General features: G+C 39.6%; 1 protein-coding gene across 2 annotated transcripts in view; it reads left to right on the top strand.

Moving 5' to 3' along the window:
* Positions 1–22,891, top strand: part of ITGA8 (integrin subunit alpha 8) — a 183,672-nt gene that overhangs the window by 79,399 nt on the left and 81,382 nt on the right. For both annotated transcript variants that reach the window (XM_043882707.1, XM_043882708.1), the window contains exons 14-19: positions 8,462–8,507; positions 12,250–12,357; positions 18,822–18,877; positions 19,504–19,658; positions 22,161–22,298; positions 22,790–22,857. In XM_043882707.1, coding sequence (XP_043738642.1) covers positions 8,462–8,507; positions 12,250–12,357; positions 18,822–18,877; positions 19,504–19,658; positions 22,161–22,298; positions 22,790–22,857 — 571 coding nt within the window. The remainder of the gene's footprint in view (positions 1–8,461; positions 8,508–12,249; positions 12,358–18,821; positions 18,878–19,503; positions 19,659–22,160; positions 22,299–22,789; positions 22,858–22,891) is intronic.

Here is a 22,891-nt window from a genome sequence, read left to right as displayed (position 1 = left end):
AAATGAGGATAATTATGGTATCTACCTCACAGGATTGTTGTAACAAAGAAATGCATATAATTAAAATGTTTAGAAAGTTAGCTTTTATTTGATATGTCTCTGCACATTGTCCAGTTTATCCTCAGGATAAATTCATAGAAGTGTAAATTCTGAGTCAAACATTTGCATTGTTATAGATATATAGTGTTAATCACTCAGTTGTGTCTGATTCTTGTGACCCCGTGGACTGTAGCCCACCAGGCTCCAATGTCCATGGGATTATCCAGGCAAGAATACTGGAGTGGGTAGCCATTCCCTTCTCCGGGGGATCTTCCTGACCCAGAGATTGAACCCAGGTCTCTTGCATTGCAGGCAGATTCTTTGCCATCTGAGCCACAACTGACATAGCACCTTCTAAGAAAATTGTGCCAATTTATATTCCCTCCAACAGAGGATACATGAGTTTTTGATCCTCTATTGTGCCTAATACTAAACTTTTCAAACTTCAGAAGTCAAAAATGATATCTCATTGTTTCTTCCATTTGTAATTGTTTGATGACAAATGAGGTTGAACATCTTTCCTGTATTTATTGGTCACAGCTATTTATTTTTATGTGAATTGCATATTTGTTATCTTTTATTGGACTATTTATAGTTTTATTGGCTTCCCTGGTGGCTCAGATGGTAAAGAATCTGCCTGCCATGCAGGAGACCCAGGTTCAATCCCTGGGTTGGGAAGATCCCCTAGAGAAGGGAATAGCAACCCACTCCAGTATTCTTGCCTGGAGAATTCTGTGGACAGAGGCGCCTTGTAGGCTACAGTCTGTGGGGTTGTAAAGAGTAGGACATGACTGAGCTACTAACACATACACTCATAGTTTTATTATTAATGTGTATGAGTCTGTCATAATAGGGTTATTAATAATAATTAACATTTATATTTTCATAGGTGCCTGACATTCTTGAGAGCATTGACAAATATTCCCATCTGATCAGGGGGCTGCATTGTAAACATCTATTTCTTTCACTTCTCTTTAGAACTTGAATTTTTTAAAGTTTCAATTTTAAAATTCCTTGGTGATTTCTACATTTGGGGGGGTTCTGTTTAGGCGTGGGGGCTTCCCTTTGGAAGGGAACTTTTCATACAATTCTTAGTTTCTCGTTCCCATGTTTCTCATTCATTTGGAAGCTCTTTATGGCAGTTCTCACTGTCCAGACTTATTCTGAAATAATAAATGTCTTTTAACTCCAAAATTTAAAAGGAGGTGTTTGGTGGTATTTTAAGCAAGAGATTTCAGAATGTGTCTATTTCTTAGGAAGATGGGAGAGTTAGAAGTAGGAAGAAAGAAAGTAGCAGAGAAGGTGGCTTGCAGCTGATGATGCTCTGGGAGCCGGGGAGTCATCCCTCCATGAACCGCCTCTGGGAGATTTCCTCATCTAATCCTGTCTGCACTCTTCCTGTTGTCTTCCCCTTCCCTCTGTCCCCCATCTCGGAAGTTTCCATTCTCTCTTTCTGCCCTCTGCACACCTAGGCCCAGACTTCAAATCCACACTCAAAACAACACTGATGTTTTCCTATTGAACGTCTTCTAATTCTAAAATTTCCTTCAGAGATTAAGGAAATCAGACCCTATAGTCCCAGAACCACTTTAAAGACTTGGCTCTTTAGTGCTTTCTTGTTTAAAAACAACAATTTTGGAGAAATAAAATACAAAATAGAGGTGTAGTATGTCTCCTATGACCTCACATTTTTTAGGGTTATTTTTTCTTGCCAACTGATCCTGCATTCATACTAATGTCTCCTTTTTTATCCTTAAAAGTACTTGGTTCCATCAAAAACCAAAAGGAAAATAAACTATGTTTCTCCGGCACTGTGAGGTGATAAAGAAGGACTCTAGCATTTTTAGAACCATTTTTGATTAAGGGGAAAGAACCAATTTTAGTTGCCAAGTGTTTCTTCAGGGGGGAATAAAAGGCTAAATGTCTTTGCATAAAGAAAGGCAAAGTTTTTTGTTTGTTTGTTTTCAGAATGTGCTTTTAAGAACTTTCAATAAGAAGGGAAAATAGATAAACACTAGATAAAGGTATAAGATCTGTTGTCTCAAAGTGAGGGGAAAAAGTCCGCTGAGTTGTGACCCAGTTATTAATTGCATAATCAGTTACTGAATTATGCAAATACCAGCACCAAAATTTGTCATCACGTTATCACTGAAATTCCTTGGGATTAACATACACACACCACTGTATATAAGGTAGGTAACCATCAAGAGCCTACTATATAGCACAGGGAACTCTACTCAATATTTTGTGATAACTTAGATGAGAAAAAAATCTAAAAAAAGAATGAATAGGTATATGTATAATTGAATCACTGCTGTACATCTGAAACTAACAAGACTAAATCAACTATACACCAGTAAATAAAAATTTAAAAAAAATAGTAAAAGTCCTGAAGGGAAGGAAGAAATTCCTAAGCATGACAGAATTATGCAAAAAAAATTTAATTGGGTGTCTCTCTCTATATATATGTATATATATGCACATATATAAATGTGTGTATATACATATATAGATACATCCATATACACAAACATAAATATAGGTGTGTATGTATATTTTGAACATATCTATAATAGCATATGTATATTTGGAAATCACATAATACTTATCAAAACAAGTCACATATTTTGGAAAGACTGATTAGTTAGAAACGCAAATGAGCAGATCCGTTCTCCTCCCCTAGAGAAATCTGATAATTTTAAGATCCTGAGGACAGATGCTTCTGGCCTTTTCCAGCAGGCACAATACCAAGGTAGTGTCTCAGAAGACAAGCATACTTTAGAGGCAGATAACTGTTTTCTCAGCCTCTGAATAACTGTGGCCGCATTCTCATGAAAAAAACAAAAACAAAAACAAAACATGGCCTGTTTTGCCAGTTACTTGAGTTTTCCCGAGTAGGAAAATTCCCACCCTGAGGCCTAGGAATCAAAGTTCCCAAAGAAAAAACGCTCCTGCCCATGATGGTCAGGAGTGTGGCTCTCAGCTTCTCCTCTATAGTGACAATCTGATCATGATGCAAACTCTAAAATGTGTGTGTGTGGGGGGGTGTCTCCCAACACTTTCAAGTGCACATGCAAAACTTCAGCAGAATTATAGTTGATATTAGCCTGTCTTAATAATTGTTCCATTTCCTTCATCTCTCTCTTTGTCAGTATATTATCTCATGATTACTTTTCCTCCCGTTTCATAGGAGGATAAAGTCCCTGCCCTGTTTCTGGCACTATGCCTGGTGCTGTGAATGCAAAGATTCTTTCTTTCTTCCTTTACTTCAGCCCTTACCATTCCATAAAATCTTTGTGATATGCAAACCCAAAGAAAGATTCCTGCCCTGGAAGAGCTTATAGTCTTTTTTCTTGGTCATTTCCAAAGAGTCAATGCTTACGATTTGTCTGTTATTTATCAAGTATCCAATCTCAAGATATAAGCATTTCACCTTATTTGGAGACAAAAACAAAGCGCATGACCCCTTGGAATCAGTTTTCATAATGGAACTTTCCTTTCTAGTGTTGTGTCAACAGACACAGATCAGACCGAGTGCAACCTGTACTACACTTGTCTAAATATTGGAGTTCAGATTACACAGGAAGAACAGAGTCCATGTTTCTTCAAATCAGTAGCTCTTTTTGCCTCTGACATAGCAAAAATGCACTGTTGTGCAGGGAGAGACGAATGTCAACAGAAAAAAATGTGAAAATCATTGAAAATGGTGAAATTCTGATAGGTTTTCAAAACTGGTAGACTTAGAAACTTTGCTTTCTGACTTCATAGATTTGAACCCTTGGAAAAGAGCATTTTATTCCATGAATCATAGATACTCAAGTTGTAGCCCTTGACTTACTGTCTTCCTTAATCTCACAGACAGAGCTCCCTTCAGTAGTCCCCAACCTTTCTGGCACCAGGGACCGGTTTCATGGAAGAAACTTTTTCCGCAGACCAGGAGTGGGGGCAGGGATGACTTGGGGATGGTTCAGGGGCCTTATATTTATTGTAAACTTTATTTCTATTATTATTACATCAGCTCCACCTCAGATCATCAGGCATTAGGTCCTGGAGGTCAGAGACCCCTACTAGATGACCTTCATTTGACTTGTTGAACATTGTTGTTGTTTAGCCACTCAGTTTTGTCCGACCATTTGAAATCCCATGGACGATAGCCTGCCAGGTTCCTCTATCATAGAGTTCTCCAAGCTAGAATATTGGAGTGGCTTGCCATTTCCTTCTCCAGTTAAACATTAGCATGCACATCTTTTTTTTTCCCCCATTTATTTTTATTAGTTGGAGGCTAATTACTTTACAATATTGTAGTGGTTTTTGTCATACACTGACATGAATCAGCCATGGATTCACATGTATTCCCCATCCCGATCCCCCCTCCCACCTCCCTCCCCACCCGATCCCTCCGGGTCTTCCCAGTGCACCAGGCCCGAGCACTTGTCTCATGCATCCAGCCTGGGCTGGCGATCCGTTTCACCCTAGATAATATACATGTTTCGAAGCTGTTCTCTCGAAACATCCCACCCTCGCCTTCTCCCACAGAGTCCAAAATTCTGTTCTGTACATCTGTGTCTCTTTTTCTGTTTTGCATATAGGGTTATCGTTACACATCTTTTAAAACATGGATCTTTGGAGTCCAGTCCTGAGTCTATCATCTGAATCTGATGCTGTGTCTATATAACAAGCAACTTCCAACTTTTAAAATTGAAGTATAGTTGATTTACAATATTGTGTTAGTTTCAGCTATATAGCCAAGTGACTCAGTTATATAGATATATATACATATATATGTTCTGATTATTTTCCTTTATAGTTCATTCAAAAATGTTTAATATGGTTCCCTGTGCTATACAGTATATTCTTGTTTATCTATTTGATGTATAATGACGTATATCTGTTAATCCCACACTACAAATTTATTCCTCCCCCTTTTCTTTCCCTTTTGATAATAAGATGTTTCTTTTCTATGTCTGTAAGCCTATTTCTGTTTTGTATATACATTCATTTGTATAATTTTTTAGATATCAGTAAGATCATATAATATTTATCTTTCTCTGACTTCACTCGGTATAATGATCTCTAGGTCCATCCATGTTGCTGCAAATGGCAATATTTCATTTTTTTAATGACCAAGTCCTGTGTGTGTGTGTTGTGGGTATCCATCTTCTTTACCCATTCATCTGTTGATGGACACTTACATTTCTTCCATGTAACCAGAGATATTTTGACTGATTTTAATCCTGAAGATATGAGTCTATTCTTTTAAAAAAACAAACATTTTTCACAAGAATTATTGTCTTTGGTTGGGTTCTTTAAGAGCAGACATTAAATATTAGAACACAAGTAGTTTATTTGAGGAATAATCCCCAGAAATCATTGCTAAGAAAGTAGGGGAAGAGAGATGTAAAGAGGAAAGATTATTATCCCGAGGCTGACTGGGTGGGCAACTAGGGCTTTGTCTCAGTGGGGAAGTCTGGAGACAGGAAGTACATGCCTTAGAGTCACCCTAAGAAAGAAGCCTTGCTAGCTTGTGCACCTAGCTATCCACCCAGTCCCCATCCATCATGGGCTGAGGGTAATGCCCTGGCCCAGCCAAGAGAAGCCCCTAGAGAAGAATCTTAGTTGCTTGCAGTCTGACCAGTTCCTTTGTCTGGAAAGGTGAATGCCAAGGGCATGTGGCTACAAATCATTTTCCTGTACAAACTCCATCAAACCAATTTAATTCCTTGATTGGTTTTCCATATGGCATGGCCAAAGAAGTTTCCCCATCTTTTTTTCTTTTCATTTTCACCTCAGTTCTACTGGAATTAACCAGTTATGGTTTCAGCTATTGTAAGTTTTCTTCTGTGGCTGTTAATTCTGCCAAGTCCAATTTTCCTATTTCTGCATCTAAATTTTACTTTGCAGATACAGCCATGATAATTTTCATTTGTGCTTGGTTGTACCTCCTGAGAAAAAATAAGCATCATACATGAGATTAAGAAAAATGGAGAGTTCTGCCTGTGTATTAGCCCGTCACTGAGATTGTTGTGAACATTACTCCTCAAAGAGTCCAAGACTTCTCTGTTTGCCCAGTCCTGCTGTAACCCAGCTTCACCTCTTATGTATGTGTGTGAAAATGAAATTATCTCAATCATGTCTGACTCTCTGCGACTCATCAGTGAATTTATACGTGAGTCTCCTCCCTAAGCCTCAAGTTCCTCTTCTGCCAAAACACAGATGGAGAGAACAAACATACAGATACCAAGGGGGGAAAGTGGGGGGAGGAGTGGATTGGAAGATTGGGATTGATATGTATATACTCTGTGTATAAAATAGAAGACTAATAAGAACCTATTGTATAGCACATGGCATTCTACTCAATACTCTGAGTGGACTTAAGTGGGAAGGGAATCCAGAAAGAGGGGATATGTGTGCATACAGCTGGCTCACTTTGTTGTGCAGCAGAAACTGGCACAACATGGTAAAACAACTCTCCTCCAACAAAATAAATAAAAACAAAAAGCAAGTTCCTCTTCTGCAACATTGTGCTAACAATAAAGACTTCTTAACTTGCTAGGAATCAGTTAAAGTAAATTCATTAAAAGGATTCCTGTCCTAGAATAAGGCTTCTTATGTGTTATTATTAGGATTGTTGTTGTTGTTATTTAATATTATTATAGTTTCCCTGCTTATCCATGGGGGCACATGTTCCAGGACTCTCAGTGGATGCCTGAAACCTCTGAGAGGACTGAACCCTCTAGATGCTATGTTTTTTCCCTATACATTAAGATGAATTTATTAATTTGGTACAGAGATTAACAACAATAATAAAGTAGAACAATTATAACTATATATTATAATAAAGGTTATGTGAATCTGGTCTCTCTCTCACTCAAAACATCTTATTGTACAAATTCAATGTCTTTTCAATCTTAGCTAATTACTTCTCACCTACTGTGGTTTTTAACTTTTGCAGCTTGTGGTGTGACCACAAAACTAGCATGAGTTTTTTTTCCTTCTTCACAGTTTCACATATACAAGATTTGTTCTTACTGTAGATCTTAGCAACTTTAGTGTAGGCTTTTGTTTCTTACTAAGTGGAGAATGTTCCCCTTTTCACTTAAAGGAATCACTTAGGGCTTCTCTTTAGCACATTTTGATTGCTAGCATCACTCCTTTTAAATTTTTTTTGGTCATGCCCTGCAGCATGCAGGATCTTAGTTCCCCTGACCAGGGATTGAACCCACACCCCCTGCATTGGCAGCATGGAGTATTAACCACTGGAACACCAAGGAAGTCCCTAGCATCAATCCTCTCGCACTTTAGAGCCATTATTAAGTAAAATAAGTGTCACTTGAAGAAGCACTGAGACACCAAGTTGGCTACTAAGCGACTACAGATAGGACATGCTGGACCAAGAGGTCATTCACATCCCAGGCAGGATGGCGTGAGATTTCATCACGCTGCTCAGAACAGCGTGCAATTGAAAAGTTTGATGATGAGTTATTTCTGGAATTTTCCACTTAATATTTTCAGACTGTGGTTGACCACAGGCAACTGAAACCAAAGAAGCAAAACCATTAATAAGGAGAGACTGCCATAATGAAATGTCAGTTATTTCATATACTACCAATCACTGTGCCAAAACCATACTTGCCACCCACATGTTTGTAAGAGCAAAAGGCTGAGGTAAGATGGCAGCCAAAATGCTCCACTTCACTGGTAAAACACTTGCCTTATAGGGCTGTTGCTGATAGGGGGATGATAAAACAATATGTGTGATGAGCCTGATACATAGTAGGCACTTAGCATATGCTTCCCTCCCCCTTTTTTTCTATTTATTTATTTAGTTGCAGCATGTGGGATCTAGTTCCCAGACCAGAGATTGAACCCAGGCCACCTGCATTGGGAGTGCAGAGTCTTAGCCACTGGACCACCAGGGAAGTCCTTTTTTCTTTTTAAATTAGTTTTCATTGGAGTATAGTTGCTTTACAATCTTATGTTAGCTTCTACTGTACAGCAAAGTGAATCAGACATACATATACATATATCCCTTCCCTTTTGGACTTCCTTCCTATTCAGGTCACCGCTATGACCTTATTTACAAAGCAGAAATAGAGACACTCCCCTTATGATTTAAGGTGTGTGCCTTGGGGTCTGGAGGACATGGCATTATGACAAATATCTGAAGCATTTCTAGAAGGCTGGCCTTCCTGAGTCCAGTAGGGTTTGAGATCTATTGATTTATGTGTCATATTGAGTTACAGTGAAGTTCGTATATCCTTTCCAAAATGCCTTAAGAAAGCCGTGATTTGCTGTTCTTGTTTGTATGACTCTCATTCTGCAATCGGCATGTCAGGTTGCTCTCTGTGCTATTTATAATTAATTATGAGTTTTGATCAATTCTATAAAATTTGTGCTTGTTTTGTGTCTTTTTCTTTTGTAGATTTAATTGTGGGTGCATTTGGAACAGGAAAAGTAGCAGTTTACAGGTATGTGGTTGATGGTCTGCAAATGTTCTTTTTTTAATTATAACATATTAACTTCAAGTGTATGACATTCAATATTTGTATATATTGCAAAATGATTACCATGATAAGTCTCATTAATTACATCCATCACCACACAGTTACAACTCTTTTTGGCCTGTGATAAGAACTTGTAAGATCTACCATCTTAGCAACTTTTCAATACACTGTACATATAAAAATAACACAGTATTATTAACTATAAGCACCATGCTGTATGACTTATCTTATAAATAATAAATCCCCATGACTTACTTATAACTAGACATTTGTACTTTTGACCACTTTCACTCATTTCCATCACCCCCTCTCGCTTCCGTCTCTGGCAACCACCAATCTGTTCCCTGTATCTATATGTTCATCTTGTAGTTTTTGAGTTTTGTTTTTAGATTGTACATGTAAGTGAGATCGTATGATATTTGTCTTTTTCTGAATTTTTCACTTAGCATAATACTCTTAAGGTCCTTCTGTGTTGTCACAAAAGGCAAGATTTCCCTTTTTGTGGCTGAATAGTATTCTGTTGAATATGTATACCACATTTTATTTCTTCATTGATGGACACATTCTTCTAGTTGTTTCAATGCATTTCCTCTTTGTTTCTAGCTTTGTCTTAAAGAGTATATCCCAATTATTTATTTTGGAAAACATTTAGATGCTCTTTTTAAAGGTTGGAGGAATATTTTCCCCTCAGTATTTTTCCTTTTATTTCAACCTTTCTGTTTTTGTTCTCATATCTCATGACCAAATTTCCAGCCTCTACTAACATAATGTCAAGTAAGATATGAATCTTAGCGGAACTTACAAAATGACACATTTTTTGGATGGCCCTCCATTTAAATACTTCTCTTTGCTTTGGAAATGCATTAAAATGTGCTTATACATAAGGAAGGTGGGGTGGGGGAATGTTATGTTGGACCCTGGCCTCTGTAGTCAAGTGTGGACACTAAATTAGGGAATAGAAATACTACCCACGAATCGGTAGTCTCCAAAAAGCAAGCATTGAACAATTCAAATATGACAGATCTGGATTTTAAAATACCTAACCATTTCACCTCTAATCCAATTTGACTGTTGTTCTTATAAAAAGAATGCACTGTGAAGAGACAGACATACATACAAGAAAAGACCATGTGAAGATTGGAGTTAGGCTGCCCCAAGTGAAGAACTGTCAGAAGCTACGAGAGATCCTGAATGAATCCTTCCTTAGAGCTTTCAGATAAAACATGCTTCTTCTGATCCCTTGGTGTCAATAAATTTGTGTTGCTTTAAAAAAAAGAAAAACCTGGCCATTCTAGACACTCACCCGTTTCTAATCTTGGGCAAGTTTCTATAACTTTCTGAGCCTCAGATTTTTTTTTCATATGTCAAATGGGCATAATACTCACATTATAAAGTTATTTTGTTAAAAAGATTGAGACTCTGCGTGTGAAGTACACAGTATAATAAGTAACCAGTAGGCAGTGATCGAAAATTTAGATTCTGTTTTCTTGTTTAAAAAAGTGTTACAGGAATGTAAGACACCAGGTTAGGATATCGAAAGGCAGAGAGCTGACCCAGGTGATCTGGGCACATAGGACAAACCTAGGTCAGCTCCCCGAGGGATTCTAAAGTTGGTTTCCTCAAGGAGGTAAGATTATCTCCATCAGTACTAAGACATCCTCAGAGGGCTGATGTATACCAGCCACTCTCCATTTCAGGGAGCGGAGAATCAGGTGACTGAAATGCTGCAAGTGCAGGAAGGCTTGGGGCTGTGTGTGTGGCCCTGAAGCAGCAGCGCTTGGAGCTGATGGAGTGCAGTCGGCTCGTGGTCCAGCCACTATGCTCTGAATCTACGTTTGCAACAAGGCCCTGTTTCCCGTAAACGGCTCCCAGCTGATTACTGGACACAGTAGTGATACAAACATAGGCCCATCTGGAGCTCCACAAACAGGCAGCTTTGGCTCAAGACCCTCCTCCCCGAGGGTCCCAGCTGGAGCTTCTTTCCCAGGTTTCCTTGTTCATTCCCAGGGATCAGACCTACATCACACTCTGACTCCTAGCCTCCTCCCTCCCCTTTTTCCTTCATAGGTATTTACCTTAATAAATGTCTTGTGTGTCTAATCCTGTCTAATCTGCTTTTCCAAGGACTGGAGCTCACACAATATTGAAAATAAAAATCACTTAACAGCATACAGATAAATAGTGTAAAGGAGTTTAGGAAAATTCCCATTAGGCGCCATTATGGTAATCATGAAATCCTTTAAAGCAGTGCCCAAAACAACACATTGCCCCATGGCCCAGCCCTCCCACCTGTCAGAGGAAAACTTAAGCAATATGGCATCATCTCACATTGTCATCTGGAGATCTGGCTCCCAGCTGTCCTGTCTTGGCACTGAGCTTTAAAAATTTGCCCCGTTCCCTTTCCCAGTGCTTTACTTTCTTGTCTGGTTTATCCTCACCTGGGTGGTTGGAATTGAGTTTACTCTGTATTAGTCCCTCTCCTCCAGCTTGGCTGCATAACAGAATCACCTGGAGGGTGTGTTTGACATTTCAGTGCCTGACCTTGACCCCCAGGGGTTCTGATTCAATTGATTTGTGGTAGGCCTGGGCCTGGTTTCTGTTTTAAAGCTGTTGGCTGCTTCTGTTGTGCAATCAGGATTGAGAACCATTGCTCTGTGTGAAGCGCAGAATGAGTCCACCCACCCTCAAGGGTTTAGGTCAATCTTCGAAGCTTGGCTAGAAAATTGCCAATCAACATTTAAAATCCCCACTGGCTATCTATTTTACATATGGTAGTGTGTATGTTTGCATATTACTCTCTCCATTTGTCCCACCTTCTCCTTCCCGCTGTGTCAAGTATATTCTCTCTGTCTGCATCTCCATTGCTACCCTGCAAATAGGTTCATCAGTACCATCTTTCTAGAGTCCATTTACATGCGTTTATATATGATACTTGTTTTTATCTGACTTACTTCACTCTGTATAATAGGCTGTAGGGAATTCGCTCTATGAGTCAGGGAGCTCAAACTGGTGCTCTGTGACAACCTAGAGGGGTGGGATGGGGTGGGAGGTGGGAGGGAGGTTCAAGAGAGAGGGGACACGTATATACCTATGGCTTGATTCATGATGATATATGGCAGAAACCAACACAATATTGTAAAGCCATTATCCTTCAATTAAAAGTAAATTTTTTTTCAAGTAAAAAAATAACAAAGCAAAAACCATTTAAAAGTCCCTATCCAGGGACTTCCCTGGTGGTCCAGTGGCTAAGACGCCACGCTACCAATGCAGGGAACCCAGGTTCAATCCCTGGTCAGGGAACTAGATCCCATATGCCACAACTAAGACCTGGCACCTCCAAATAAATAAAATAAATTCAAGTACTTACAGATGTGATGCAAGTGACTGTAGGATGATGTATTTCTTCATATTCAGATGTGAATGTGGATAGACTAGTAGATCCCAGGGGAGTATTTCATAGCCATGTCACCAAAATACCATGAGCACTCCATAGACAGAGCAGGTCCATGAATGCGGCTTTGCTCCACCGTCTCACAGCTCCATAATATTCATGAGCAACCAGAGGTGTCTGAAGATAGCTGGTTGAGTCTGGAGCCCACCTATTCACGCAGTGAGGGGAACTCTTGGCACCAGGGCTGGGAACGTTGGGAGTGGCTTCTGCCTGGTGCTCACAGGACCCTTAAAGCCGTGCATCTTCTCCCTGCAGAGCGAGGCCAGTTGTGACCGTGGGGGCCCAACTTATCCTGCAGCCAGTGATCATCAATCTGGAAAACAAAACCTGCCTGATTCCAGAATCAGTGGCACCTGTGGCCTGGTGAGTTTCTAGTGCTTCTTGCCCTCTTGTGTGAACTCAGATCACCTGGGAATCTCGTGAACCTGCACTTCAGAGGCCATAAATCTGGGGCGGGACCTGAGACTATGTTTCTGAAGATGCCCCAAGGTGGTGCTGATGCTGTGGGTCTGGGCACCATTTCCAAGTAGCCAGGAGTTAGTCTATTAAAAAAAAAAGCAATTGACACAATGCTGATCTTTCGCTGTTGATTTATGTGGAGGGTATGTCTCCATCTACAGGTGCCACATGAGATGAGAAGCAAAACTAACCTGAGAAAATTCCCAGCCAAGCAAATCTTGGAGTTCTTTTAGAATCTTGGCATACTAAAATCAACATTAAACAAACTGAAAATATAATAAAAAAAATCTTGATGCTTTTATTTGCATATGCTTATAGACACTTTCCAGACATATGTATTGTCTTTTTTTTAAAATAGTCAGACTTGGGTCAGATTATTCACTTTCTGTGCTAAAGACATATGTAAGTTTTATAACTTCACGTGTACAATGAGATGGAAGGTAAATGTTATAGAGATTTTTGTGTCCTCAGCTGTATTTTGGGGGCCATGATCTCATCATCAGAAACAGCAGTAAAATTATGGTTCCTTAGCCTGTACTGTAGGAGAACACAGCTTAGACTTCTGAGAATTTTCCTTCTGAATCTGGCCAGTCACCTGAAAGGACCAAGAAATAGAACCTGAGTGTAACACAGCTCAAGGAACTACCACTTTGCTTCTCAGTATGTTAGGTCCTCCAGGGTCAGAAGTCTGTCCTTCTGGGTAATGCTTTAGGGTGATATTCTCTGATATAGATACAAGCTTGGCACAGTGTCTCAGCCTGTGCAATTGCCCAGCTTGACCCCAGAACCACAACTTTTGGGCCTGACTATGTAGGATCCTTCTTTCTCCAGATTTTAAAAGAATGTATAGAGCTCATTCCTGGCAACTTATCAAACCCACAACCTGAGCGTGTTATAACCAATTTAACAGAGGCTATTAACATACCCCTCTGCTTTGAAAGCAGACACCCACAGGGGTATCCCATTGGTAACATCTCCACACAATTCAACCATACCATCACCCTGACTCATCCTCTGACATTAGAACAAAATTGGAACACAGCCAAAACCACTGTCCAAACTGAGATCAAGAAATACAAAAAAGCTACTCCCTGTCCCAAGGATCATGACTTTTTGGTCTCTAAAATACAGGTACCACATAAGACCCTCTTTTCTATAGATGCCAATAGTTCCTCAGCCCCTACCATCTACACAGGGTAGGACACAATAAACATCTCCAATTGCTTCATACTTCTCACATGTGTAGTCACTAGTCTGGGGCAACAAACCCACTTTTTAAAGTTCTGTGCAACATCCAGGGCTTCCCAGGTGGCGCTAGTGGTAAAGAATCCACTTGCAATGCAGGAGATGCCAGAGACATCTTAATCCCTGGGTGGTGGTGGTTTAATCACAAAATCATGTCCGACTCTTATGACCCCATGGACTGTAGCCCACCAGGCTCCTCTGTCCGTGGGATTCTCCAGGCAAGAATACTCAAGTGGGTTGCCATTTCCTTCTCCAGGGGATCTTCCCAACCCAGGAATCGAACCTGGGTCTCCTGCATTATGGACAGATTCTTTACAGATTGAGCTACAAGGGAAGCCCCAATCTCTGGGTTGGAGAGTTCAATCCTTGGGTTGGGAAGATCCCCTTTAGGAGGAAATGGCAACCCACTCCAGTATTCTTGCCTGGAGAATCCCATGGACAGAGGAGCCTGGTGGTTTATAGCGCACAGGGTCGCAAAGAGTCGGCCACGACTGAGCACACACACACTCTGAAAAATCAACAAATATTTGGAGTGTTTGAGATTTGCCCCATTTTCTAGATGATATGGCATAACTCAGATGATATGGTCAGTTCCTGAGAAAGTCAGAATGCAGAACACAGCCTAGACCCTTAGAACAGGGGTACCCAACCTCCAGACTGTAGACCAGTACCTCCTGTCAAACCAGAGTCAGCATTAGATTAGAAGTAAAGTTCACAGTAAAGCTAAAGCACTCGAATCATCCTGAAACCATCTCCCCCAACCCCTGGTCTATGGAAAAATTGTCTTCCATGAAATCAGTCCCTTGTGCCAAAAAAGTTGGGGACCGCTGTTATAGAATGTATTCCTAGCCAGTTTCAGCATGTTGCTCATAGCCTCTGGACAGGGGTTCATACTGGAATCAGAGCCTTTAAGGGTAGAGGATAAGGGGTGTGGAGGACCCTGAAGAATTCCTTGAAGAACGTCCTTTGCTGGGACCTCTCAGTTTGGGGAGGACTGTCTTCCCCTTAACCAGCTTCTGAAAGTAACTGGGAAATGCCCTGGGCACATTTTAAAAGGGTATGAAACCATAAAATATTATAATGAAAGCCTGATCTGAGAAAATATGTGAAAAAGCCAGCATCTCTCTGAACCCTGGATGAAATGAACATGAAAGGAAGAATGAGTGCTACTTGAGCATGTGTCCCCACGTCCTCTGTTTGCATTTCATGATTGAATGGACTTCTAGACTGAGTTCTTTAAAGCATATTGTGTAGGGCACACTCTGGTGTGAAATCTTCCTATGAACTAGATTGTCTTTTCTAAGGATTTTTTGGTTTTTTAATTTTTAAGTTTTGGTGTTTTCAACGAATCATAGGATATGTTTGGTCTTGTGGAAAGAATATTACTTTTTAACAAGAATTTTTTTTTCATGAACTCTTATTGCATTAACTCAGATTACTTATTGCAATAACTCAGATTATTATTTTATAGGTAAAATACAATTTGTTTTGTGGGCAAATAACAGTTATTTATTCGATTCTGTTGCATCCATTTTCTGAAAGATGTTTCATTTTCACATGAAAAAATTTTGACTGGGTGACTCAAAGTATTAGAAGATGCGAAATTAACAGTGGGTTCAGTCTCAAATGTGTTTCTCGAATACTTTTTAAGATTTATTATAGGAATTTAGTTCAGTATTTCCAAAATGATTGAAAGGTATTTGTTGATTTTCTTTTCTGTGATTTTTGTCTGTATTTGATATAATTTTATACTGTACATATGAAAGCTATTAAGTCAAGCTCTAACTGGGAAAAGTTCTCCATTTCCCTCAATGTGAATTTCTGTGCCTTTCAAACAGCTATGTAGGCTTATAAAGTTTCTGCTACTTGTATTTCTTTTTTTTTTTTTTTAATTATTATTATTTTTTTTCCAGTGGGTTTTGTCATACATTGATTGCTGCTTGTATTTCTAAGTGAGAAAACAAAATAAAGACAGCCTATAAATATTCATATAATTGTTATTGAATGAGAAAAAGTAAAATTAATAAAAAATATTTTACAGATGTAGTAGTTCATAAACTGTCCCTTTTTCAAATTTGAAAAAAACTTTTCAGTTACACCTAACTTTATGTAAAATCTATTATTAGCTATCACTGAAAGAGTATTGAATTAGCTCAACTGAAAACTGAAGTGCTTTGTATTTTTAAGTCCCATTTCACATTTATTTCATTCTTCCTCCTCCATATGTGGCTATGAACACCATTATGTCACAGAATCATTATTCCAACCATTATTGCATCAGGTTAGGGCTAGTGTTAGAGGATTTGTGATTGGTCCTGCTTTCTGACACACCAGAAATATAGCCCAACAGTTTAAAATTTTAATTCTAATAATAATTCACAGCTTTCCCTGACAACTCAAGTGTTTATTGTAATTAGATGAAGACCTGTAAGTGTACTTAATATGTTTCATAAAACATATGGTGGGGACTTCCTGGCAGTCCAGTGGTTAAGACTATACACATTTCCACTGCAGGGGATGTAAGTTCGATCCCTGTTCGGGGAACTAAGATCCTACATGCTGCGTGGCCAAAAAACAATATACATATGCTGTATACGTGTGTGTTTATAGAGAAGGGAAATATTTTTCTCAATTCAGAATGAATATTTCAGTGAGGTTTTCTTTTTCCATCAGAACAGAGTGCTGTGAAAGTTATAACTTGGCAACTCTTTTTTTTTTTTTTTTTGGCTTAAAAACATCTGTAAACAAAATGTTCAGGTTGGACTGCTGTTATCAATAATTCAGTATGAAAAAGCTAAAATCGTCCACTTAATGATATAAAGGTAACAGAGAGGGGGAACTAAGAAGTTTAGAGTAACACTGATGGAGCTTCCCAAGTGGCACCAGTGTAATGTAGGAGACACAGAGACTCAGGTTCAGTCCCTGGGTTGGGAAGATTCCCTGGAGAAGGAAATGGCAACCCGCTCCAGTACTCTTGCCTGGTAAATCCCATGGACAGAGGAACTTAGTAGACTCTGGTCCATGGGGTCGCAAAAGAGTGGGATGCGATTGAGCGCACACACACACACACACACACACACACACACACACACTATTCGTAAATCAAAAGTAACCCTTCGGCTGATGACATCATTTTTCAATCAAATTCTTCTCCCAAAGAGGAGATAATGTTCACATTCATAACTTTATTTTGCAAAAGTTTTTCTGTTTCTTAATTGTGTTACACAAAATGCTGTACGTAAAATTATTTCAATCTACATATAGATCATTTTATTACAAATAGGAATTTATCTTATACACGCTAATGAGTTTTGTCTGTATGGTGTAAGGATGAACAGAGAAAAAAAAAAAGCCAATGGACAATTTTAACACATAACCAAGTACTTCCAAAAAAAGTCAGACACAGAAAAAAATTCCAGCTTTGAAAGCCAGACCTGCTACAAAATTTAAAGATGTGATTCACTATTCGTCTTTCTTGAGTAATTCCAACTGAAGTAGAAGTGGGCTGGAATTTGTGATTTCTCTGGGGAAGTGGTACAAACACTTGAAATAGCAGAGACGGCTCGGGAAACGTTTGGCTTAATGGTATGTGGCAAATTATTTACCCTGAAGGGAGACATTGACTGAGGTCACGGGAGCTCGATGAATCCCAGATGTGACACATCTTCATTATATTTGACACAGGAAGCTGACACATAATTAAAGCACGACAAGGGATTATTTACTCCTTTTGGATTCTGTAGAAATGTTCAAATCATACTATAGTATTTACTAATAAAAAATCTTAAGGCTGTCATTAAATCATACTGAAGTGTTTTCTTGTATTTTCACTTCCTTAGAAATGTGAAAAAGCGCCCTCATGAATGCTGGCTCTTAGAGCTTGACATTTTTCCCTAGGGAGTTTAGCACAAGCAGCAGGCAGGCAGAGACCGCTGGCCAGTCCTCATTCCCTCCATGGCCAGATCCAAGTGCAGGCCGTCCTACAAGCCACAGCAGGCCCCTCCCTGGGTTGGGTTTAAGACACGTTCAAGGAAAAACTATAAAGATCTCTCTTGCATATCTATCTTCTCTTTTCTTTTGGCCATGCCAGGCAGCATGTGGGATCTTAGTTCCCCGACCAGGGATTGAACCGAGGCCCCCTGCGCTGGGCGCACAGTCTTAACCACTGGATCCCCAGGGAAGTCCCCTCCATCCTCTATTGTCCTTACACACAGTATCATTGTGCCTACAGAGCCTGAGACAGCCATTCTCCTCTCCCCATTTTCTTTCTTTTTCCCTTCCTCTTCTTGTATCTCTGTCTCAAATTATATCCCAACCCTGGCAAGTAGCTGCCGAGTCCCCATCTGCTTCCAAGGAAAGTAGATTCTGGTTCATTATACTGTGATGCTCCATGCCTCTCAGAAGTAAGTCCAAATTCTTTTTTTTTTAATTGAAGTGTAGTGGATGTATAATGTTATATAAATTACAGGTATACAGTATAGTGATTCGCAATTCATATATAGTTATTATAAAACAGTGGCTATGTTTCCCATGTTGTACAATATGTCCTTGTAGCTTATTTTTAACCTAAAAGTTTGCACCTCTTAATCCAAATTCTTTAATGTGATTTTCAAAGTCCTGTTCCCTACTGATCGACCAAGCCTCACTTTCTTTATCTTCCTGGTCCTGCTCTAATGCACCAAACATGCCAGATTCCTTCAGATTCCTCAAATTGGGGTCACCTCCAGGCTGTATCACTAGCTGCCCTCTTACTGTTCTGCCCAATTCTTTACTTCCTGGTACATGGAAGATATTTATATGTATTTCTTGAACAAAGATAGCAAGTAATTGATTAATGAATCCACTGATTAAATTAGTTGACCTCTAGTAATATTTCCTAGTATTACCTTCCTATGTAATAATATCACCTTTCTTAATTGTATTAGACTTGTGAGATATATATATGTGTATATATAAATAAATAAATAAATATGTGAATATTTATTTGTTTAATTGTGTGTGTGCTAAGAGAAGTATAGAGGAAAAATAACAGATTTGTTTTTCTGGGGTGAGAAAAAGAAAGATTGCTGCTTCAGACTATTAAGTTTATTAACCAGAAAACTATTGACTATTATTTTCTCTAGCTTTTCTTTAAAAGTGTGTGCATCTGTGGCAGGCCAGAACATTGCAAACACAATAGGTGAGCATATTTTCATTTTCTACTCCTCTACCATATTAAGAAAATTCACTAGTAAGTGGACTTCCTCAATGGCTCACTGGGTAAAGAATTCACCTGCAATGCAGAGGTGCAGGTCTGATTCCTGGGTCGGGAAGATCCCCTGGAGGAGGGAATTGCAACCCACTCCAGTATTCTTGCCTGGAAAATCCCATGGACAAAGGAGCCTGGCAGGCTACAGTCCATGGGGTTGCAAAGAGTCAGATGTGACGAGCAACTAAACTCAAGCACTTCACTGAATAGACCATGTGAAACTCTCAAAGAGGTCTTTATTCACACAAAAATTTCTATTATATATATGGGAACTTCTGCCTAAATATTCCTTGAATAATTGGTGTTGCCTGTAAAAACAGATACAATTATGGGGAAAAAATGACTTTTTGTGTAAAACCATCATAAAACAAGTTTTTAAGTTTGGGGAGTATTTTATCAAATCTACACAGCTCATGTATTGTTTTTGATCCCAACTATGGCAAAAATGTTTCCTGAATAAGCAAGTTGAAATAGGAATTCTCTCTGGTAAAGCATTGCATTCACTGAATACTTTTCCTTTCTGGATTATATTTGCTTTACATCTTTCTGTCCTTTAGGCCTGACCACTGAGGTGCAGTTAGACACCCTGAAACAAAAAGGAGCCGTTAAACGTACGCTCTTCCTTGATAACCATCAGTCACATCTCGTCTTCCCTCTCGTGATAAAGGGGCAGATATCCCCCCAGTGCCAGGATTTTATCGTTTACCTTCGAGTAAGTATTCCAGAATCAAACCTTTCTGGCCTCTCACATTCAAATCCAAACTCCAATCATTTTTCTCCATTTAAACCATCACAGTGGTTCTTATGGGCTTCCCTGGTGACTCAGTGGTAAAGAATCTGCCTGCAATGCAGGAGACCTGGGTTCGATCCCTGGGTAGGGAAGATCCCCTGGAGGAGGGCTTGGCAACCCACTCGAGTACTCTTGCCTAGAGAATCCCACGGACAGAGGAACCTGGCAGGCTGCAGTCCATAGGGTCACACGGAGTTGGACACGACTGAAATAGTTAAGCAGCAGCGATTCTCATAGACTCACACCTATTTTCACTTGATTGGAGGAAACTTGGGGGCCACACACTCCTATGTTGAGCCTAACTTCAGTCAACCTAATAATGTATTGCCATTACTTCCTAAGTTGCTTTTTCTTTTTCCTTTTAATTTTTTTTTTTTCCTTTTAATTTTTATTATAGTTGATTTATAATGTTGCATTAGTTTCTGCTAAGCTGCTTCTTGTTTTGAATATACTCTTAGTCTTAATACTAACTCAGGTGGTTTTCATTTCTTCCTCCCCCTCCCTAAAACACGAAAGTCAGACACAATTTATTTGAACTTTTATCCTACATGAGGATGTTTGGCCAGATTTTATCAAGGTACATCTCTGAGCCAACTCAGGAAAAGGGTGAGGCAGTCAAAGGCTTTCTTAAAAGTAAGTTATAATTATATTTTTAAAGCAGTGTATTTTTTTTAAGACTTTTTATTTTGTATTGGGGTATAACAATGTTGTGATAGTCTCAGGTGAATAGCAAAGGGACTCAGGCATACCTATACACGTATCTATTCTCCCCCAAACTCTCCTCCCATCCAGGCTTCCACATAACATTGAGCAGAGCATAACATAGCATAACATTCTGCTATACAGTAGGTCCTTGTTGGTTATCCATTTTTAAATATAGCAGTGTGTACAGGCAACTATTAGTTCCTTCTCTGAGTCTGCAAGTCTCTTTCTGTTTTGTGAGTAAGTTCATTTGCATCCTTTCTTTTCAGATTCCACCTATAAGAGGTGTCACACAGTGTTTCTCCTCTGACTTAATGTCACTCAGTGTGACCACCTCTGGGTCATCCATGTCGCTGCAGATGGCATGATTTCATTCTTTTTAATGGCTGTGCAATATTCCACTGTATAAACACACCACATTTATCCACTTCTTTATCCATTCCTCTGTCGGTGGACATTCAGATTGTAAGGCAATGTATTTTTACAATAGCTCCTAAACCTCCATGACATTAAAAAGCCAAAATGTGTATGATGATACAGTTATTTCATCTTCTTACCAGTTGTAAGGTGGTGAAGACTCTCTTCGGTTGGTCTTCTCCTTGAGGGGACATAATAACAGAAAACCCACAGAAAGCAGAGTTTACAAATAAAGTAGATAACTAACGAGAACCTACTGTATAGCTCAGGGAACCCCACTCAGTCCTCTTTGGTGACCTAAATGAGAAGGATATCCAAAAAGAAGGGGTTTATGTATACGTGTGGCTGATTCACTTTGCTATACAGCAGAGACTAACACAACATTGTAAAACAACTATACTCCGATAAAAGTTAATTTTGAAAAGCACATTCTGGAATGAAAAGCCAGCACGACCCTTGTGTCTCCTTATGACTGATGCTGGCATGCATGTGAAGGCTGGCATGCCCACTCCACAGTTTGGGAGCTTCTGTGTGCCCAGACCTTATTGCTGGAGCTACCCCCTCACTCCCAGGAAAGTTCTGGTTCTTTCCTAAGGGAACTTCAGATGTGCTGAAGGTGTTTTGAAATTCATACAAATGAGGACTTTAAAGAAATGAGGAGAAAGGAAGAGAATCAAGAGGTTTTCTTCCTCTGAGCACAAGAGGGCTTATAAATTCTGCCAACCTCATCAAAATAAAAATCCCAGTTCATGAAACTCTGCGGGACTTTTACTGTACATCTATTTTTTACGTATAGAGCTTCTGTGTTGGCTCAGTGGTAAAGAGTCCGCCTACAATGTAGGAAACCCGGGTTCCATCCTTGGGTTGGGAAGATGCCCTGGAGAAGGAAATGGCAACCCACTCCAGTATTCTTGGCTGGGAAGTCCTATGGGCAGAGGAGCTTGGCAGGCTACAGTCCATGGGGTCACAAAGAGTCAGACGTGTCTGAGCACGAACATAAGCTTTTAACTATGTGATTTGACCCATTCATGTGAGTTGTTGAAGATCTGGAGAACCTAAAGATTGCCACTGGAAGCATGTATTTCATCAAAGGCACAGCTCTAAATGATTCCATCTCTGAACATAGATTCATGAAGCTGGCTCTTCTGTGCTACATCCATCAGTATGTGCCTAAGCCTGGTGGGGTGGTAATTACTTCATCATTCACTTTCATTGTGCGAAATCAAATGTTGCCTGCCTTTCACCAGCTAACATCTTGTAGCCATTTTACAGAGCTTTTCTTGAGTTTGTGATTATTTTCTCTAGGATGAGACTGAATTCCGAGACAAATTATCTCCAATCAACATCAGTATGAATTACAGTTTGGATGAATCCACTTTTCAAGAAGGTCTGGAGGTGAAACCAATATTGAACTACTACAGGGACAACGTTGTTACTGAACAGGTAGGTCCTGGCCCATCTTGGATGGCATAATCTCAGTCATGCCCTGGGCACCGCTCCCATGACCTTCAGACAAAATCCGTCCCATTTTGTTTTCATTCCTGCACACATGTTTGTAACATTTGGGAGATTTTCTGAACACGTTTCTTGAAACACTGTATCCCTGTGTTTTCGGAAGCCCTTCCCCTTGTGCAACCAAGATTTAATTTGTTCAAAATGTGACTGTAATAGAAGCAATACAGCCTCTAATCCTCAAAACACTGCCAGAGTAGCATTCTTTACAGACATTTCAGATTGAATTGGAATTGGGCTGTTAAGTAAACAAACCTATATGGGAAGGTCACTGCCAAACACAGAGTTTTCTAGCCGGGTGGACTCATGCACAGTGCAAGGAAAGCTTTGGTTTAACTTGTGGGATCATTCATAATTTTCAAGAAAAAGGATGGGATGTGGGTTTTCTCAGATTCTTTCTGATACATGTTTGCACAACTCAGGCTCACATCCTGGTCGACTGTGGAGAAGATAACATGTGCATTCCTGACTTGAAGCTGTCAGCTAGACCGTAAGTTTAAATAAATAAACTTGTCCATTTTATC

Source organism: Cervus elaphus, chromosome 23 (genome assembly GCF_910594005.1).
Source record: "Cervus elaphus chromosome 23, mCerEla1.1, whole genome shotgun sequence".
Lineage (NCBI taxonomy): Eukaryota > Metazoa > Chordata > Mammalia > Artiodactyla > Cervidae > Cervus > Cervus elaphus.
This window is presented reverse-complemented; position numbering and strand designations above follow the sequence as displayed.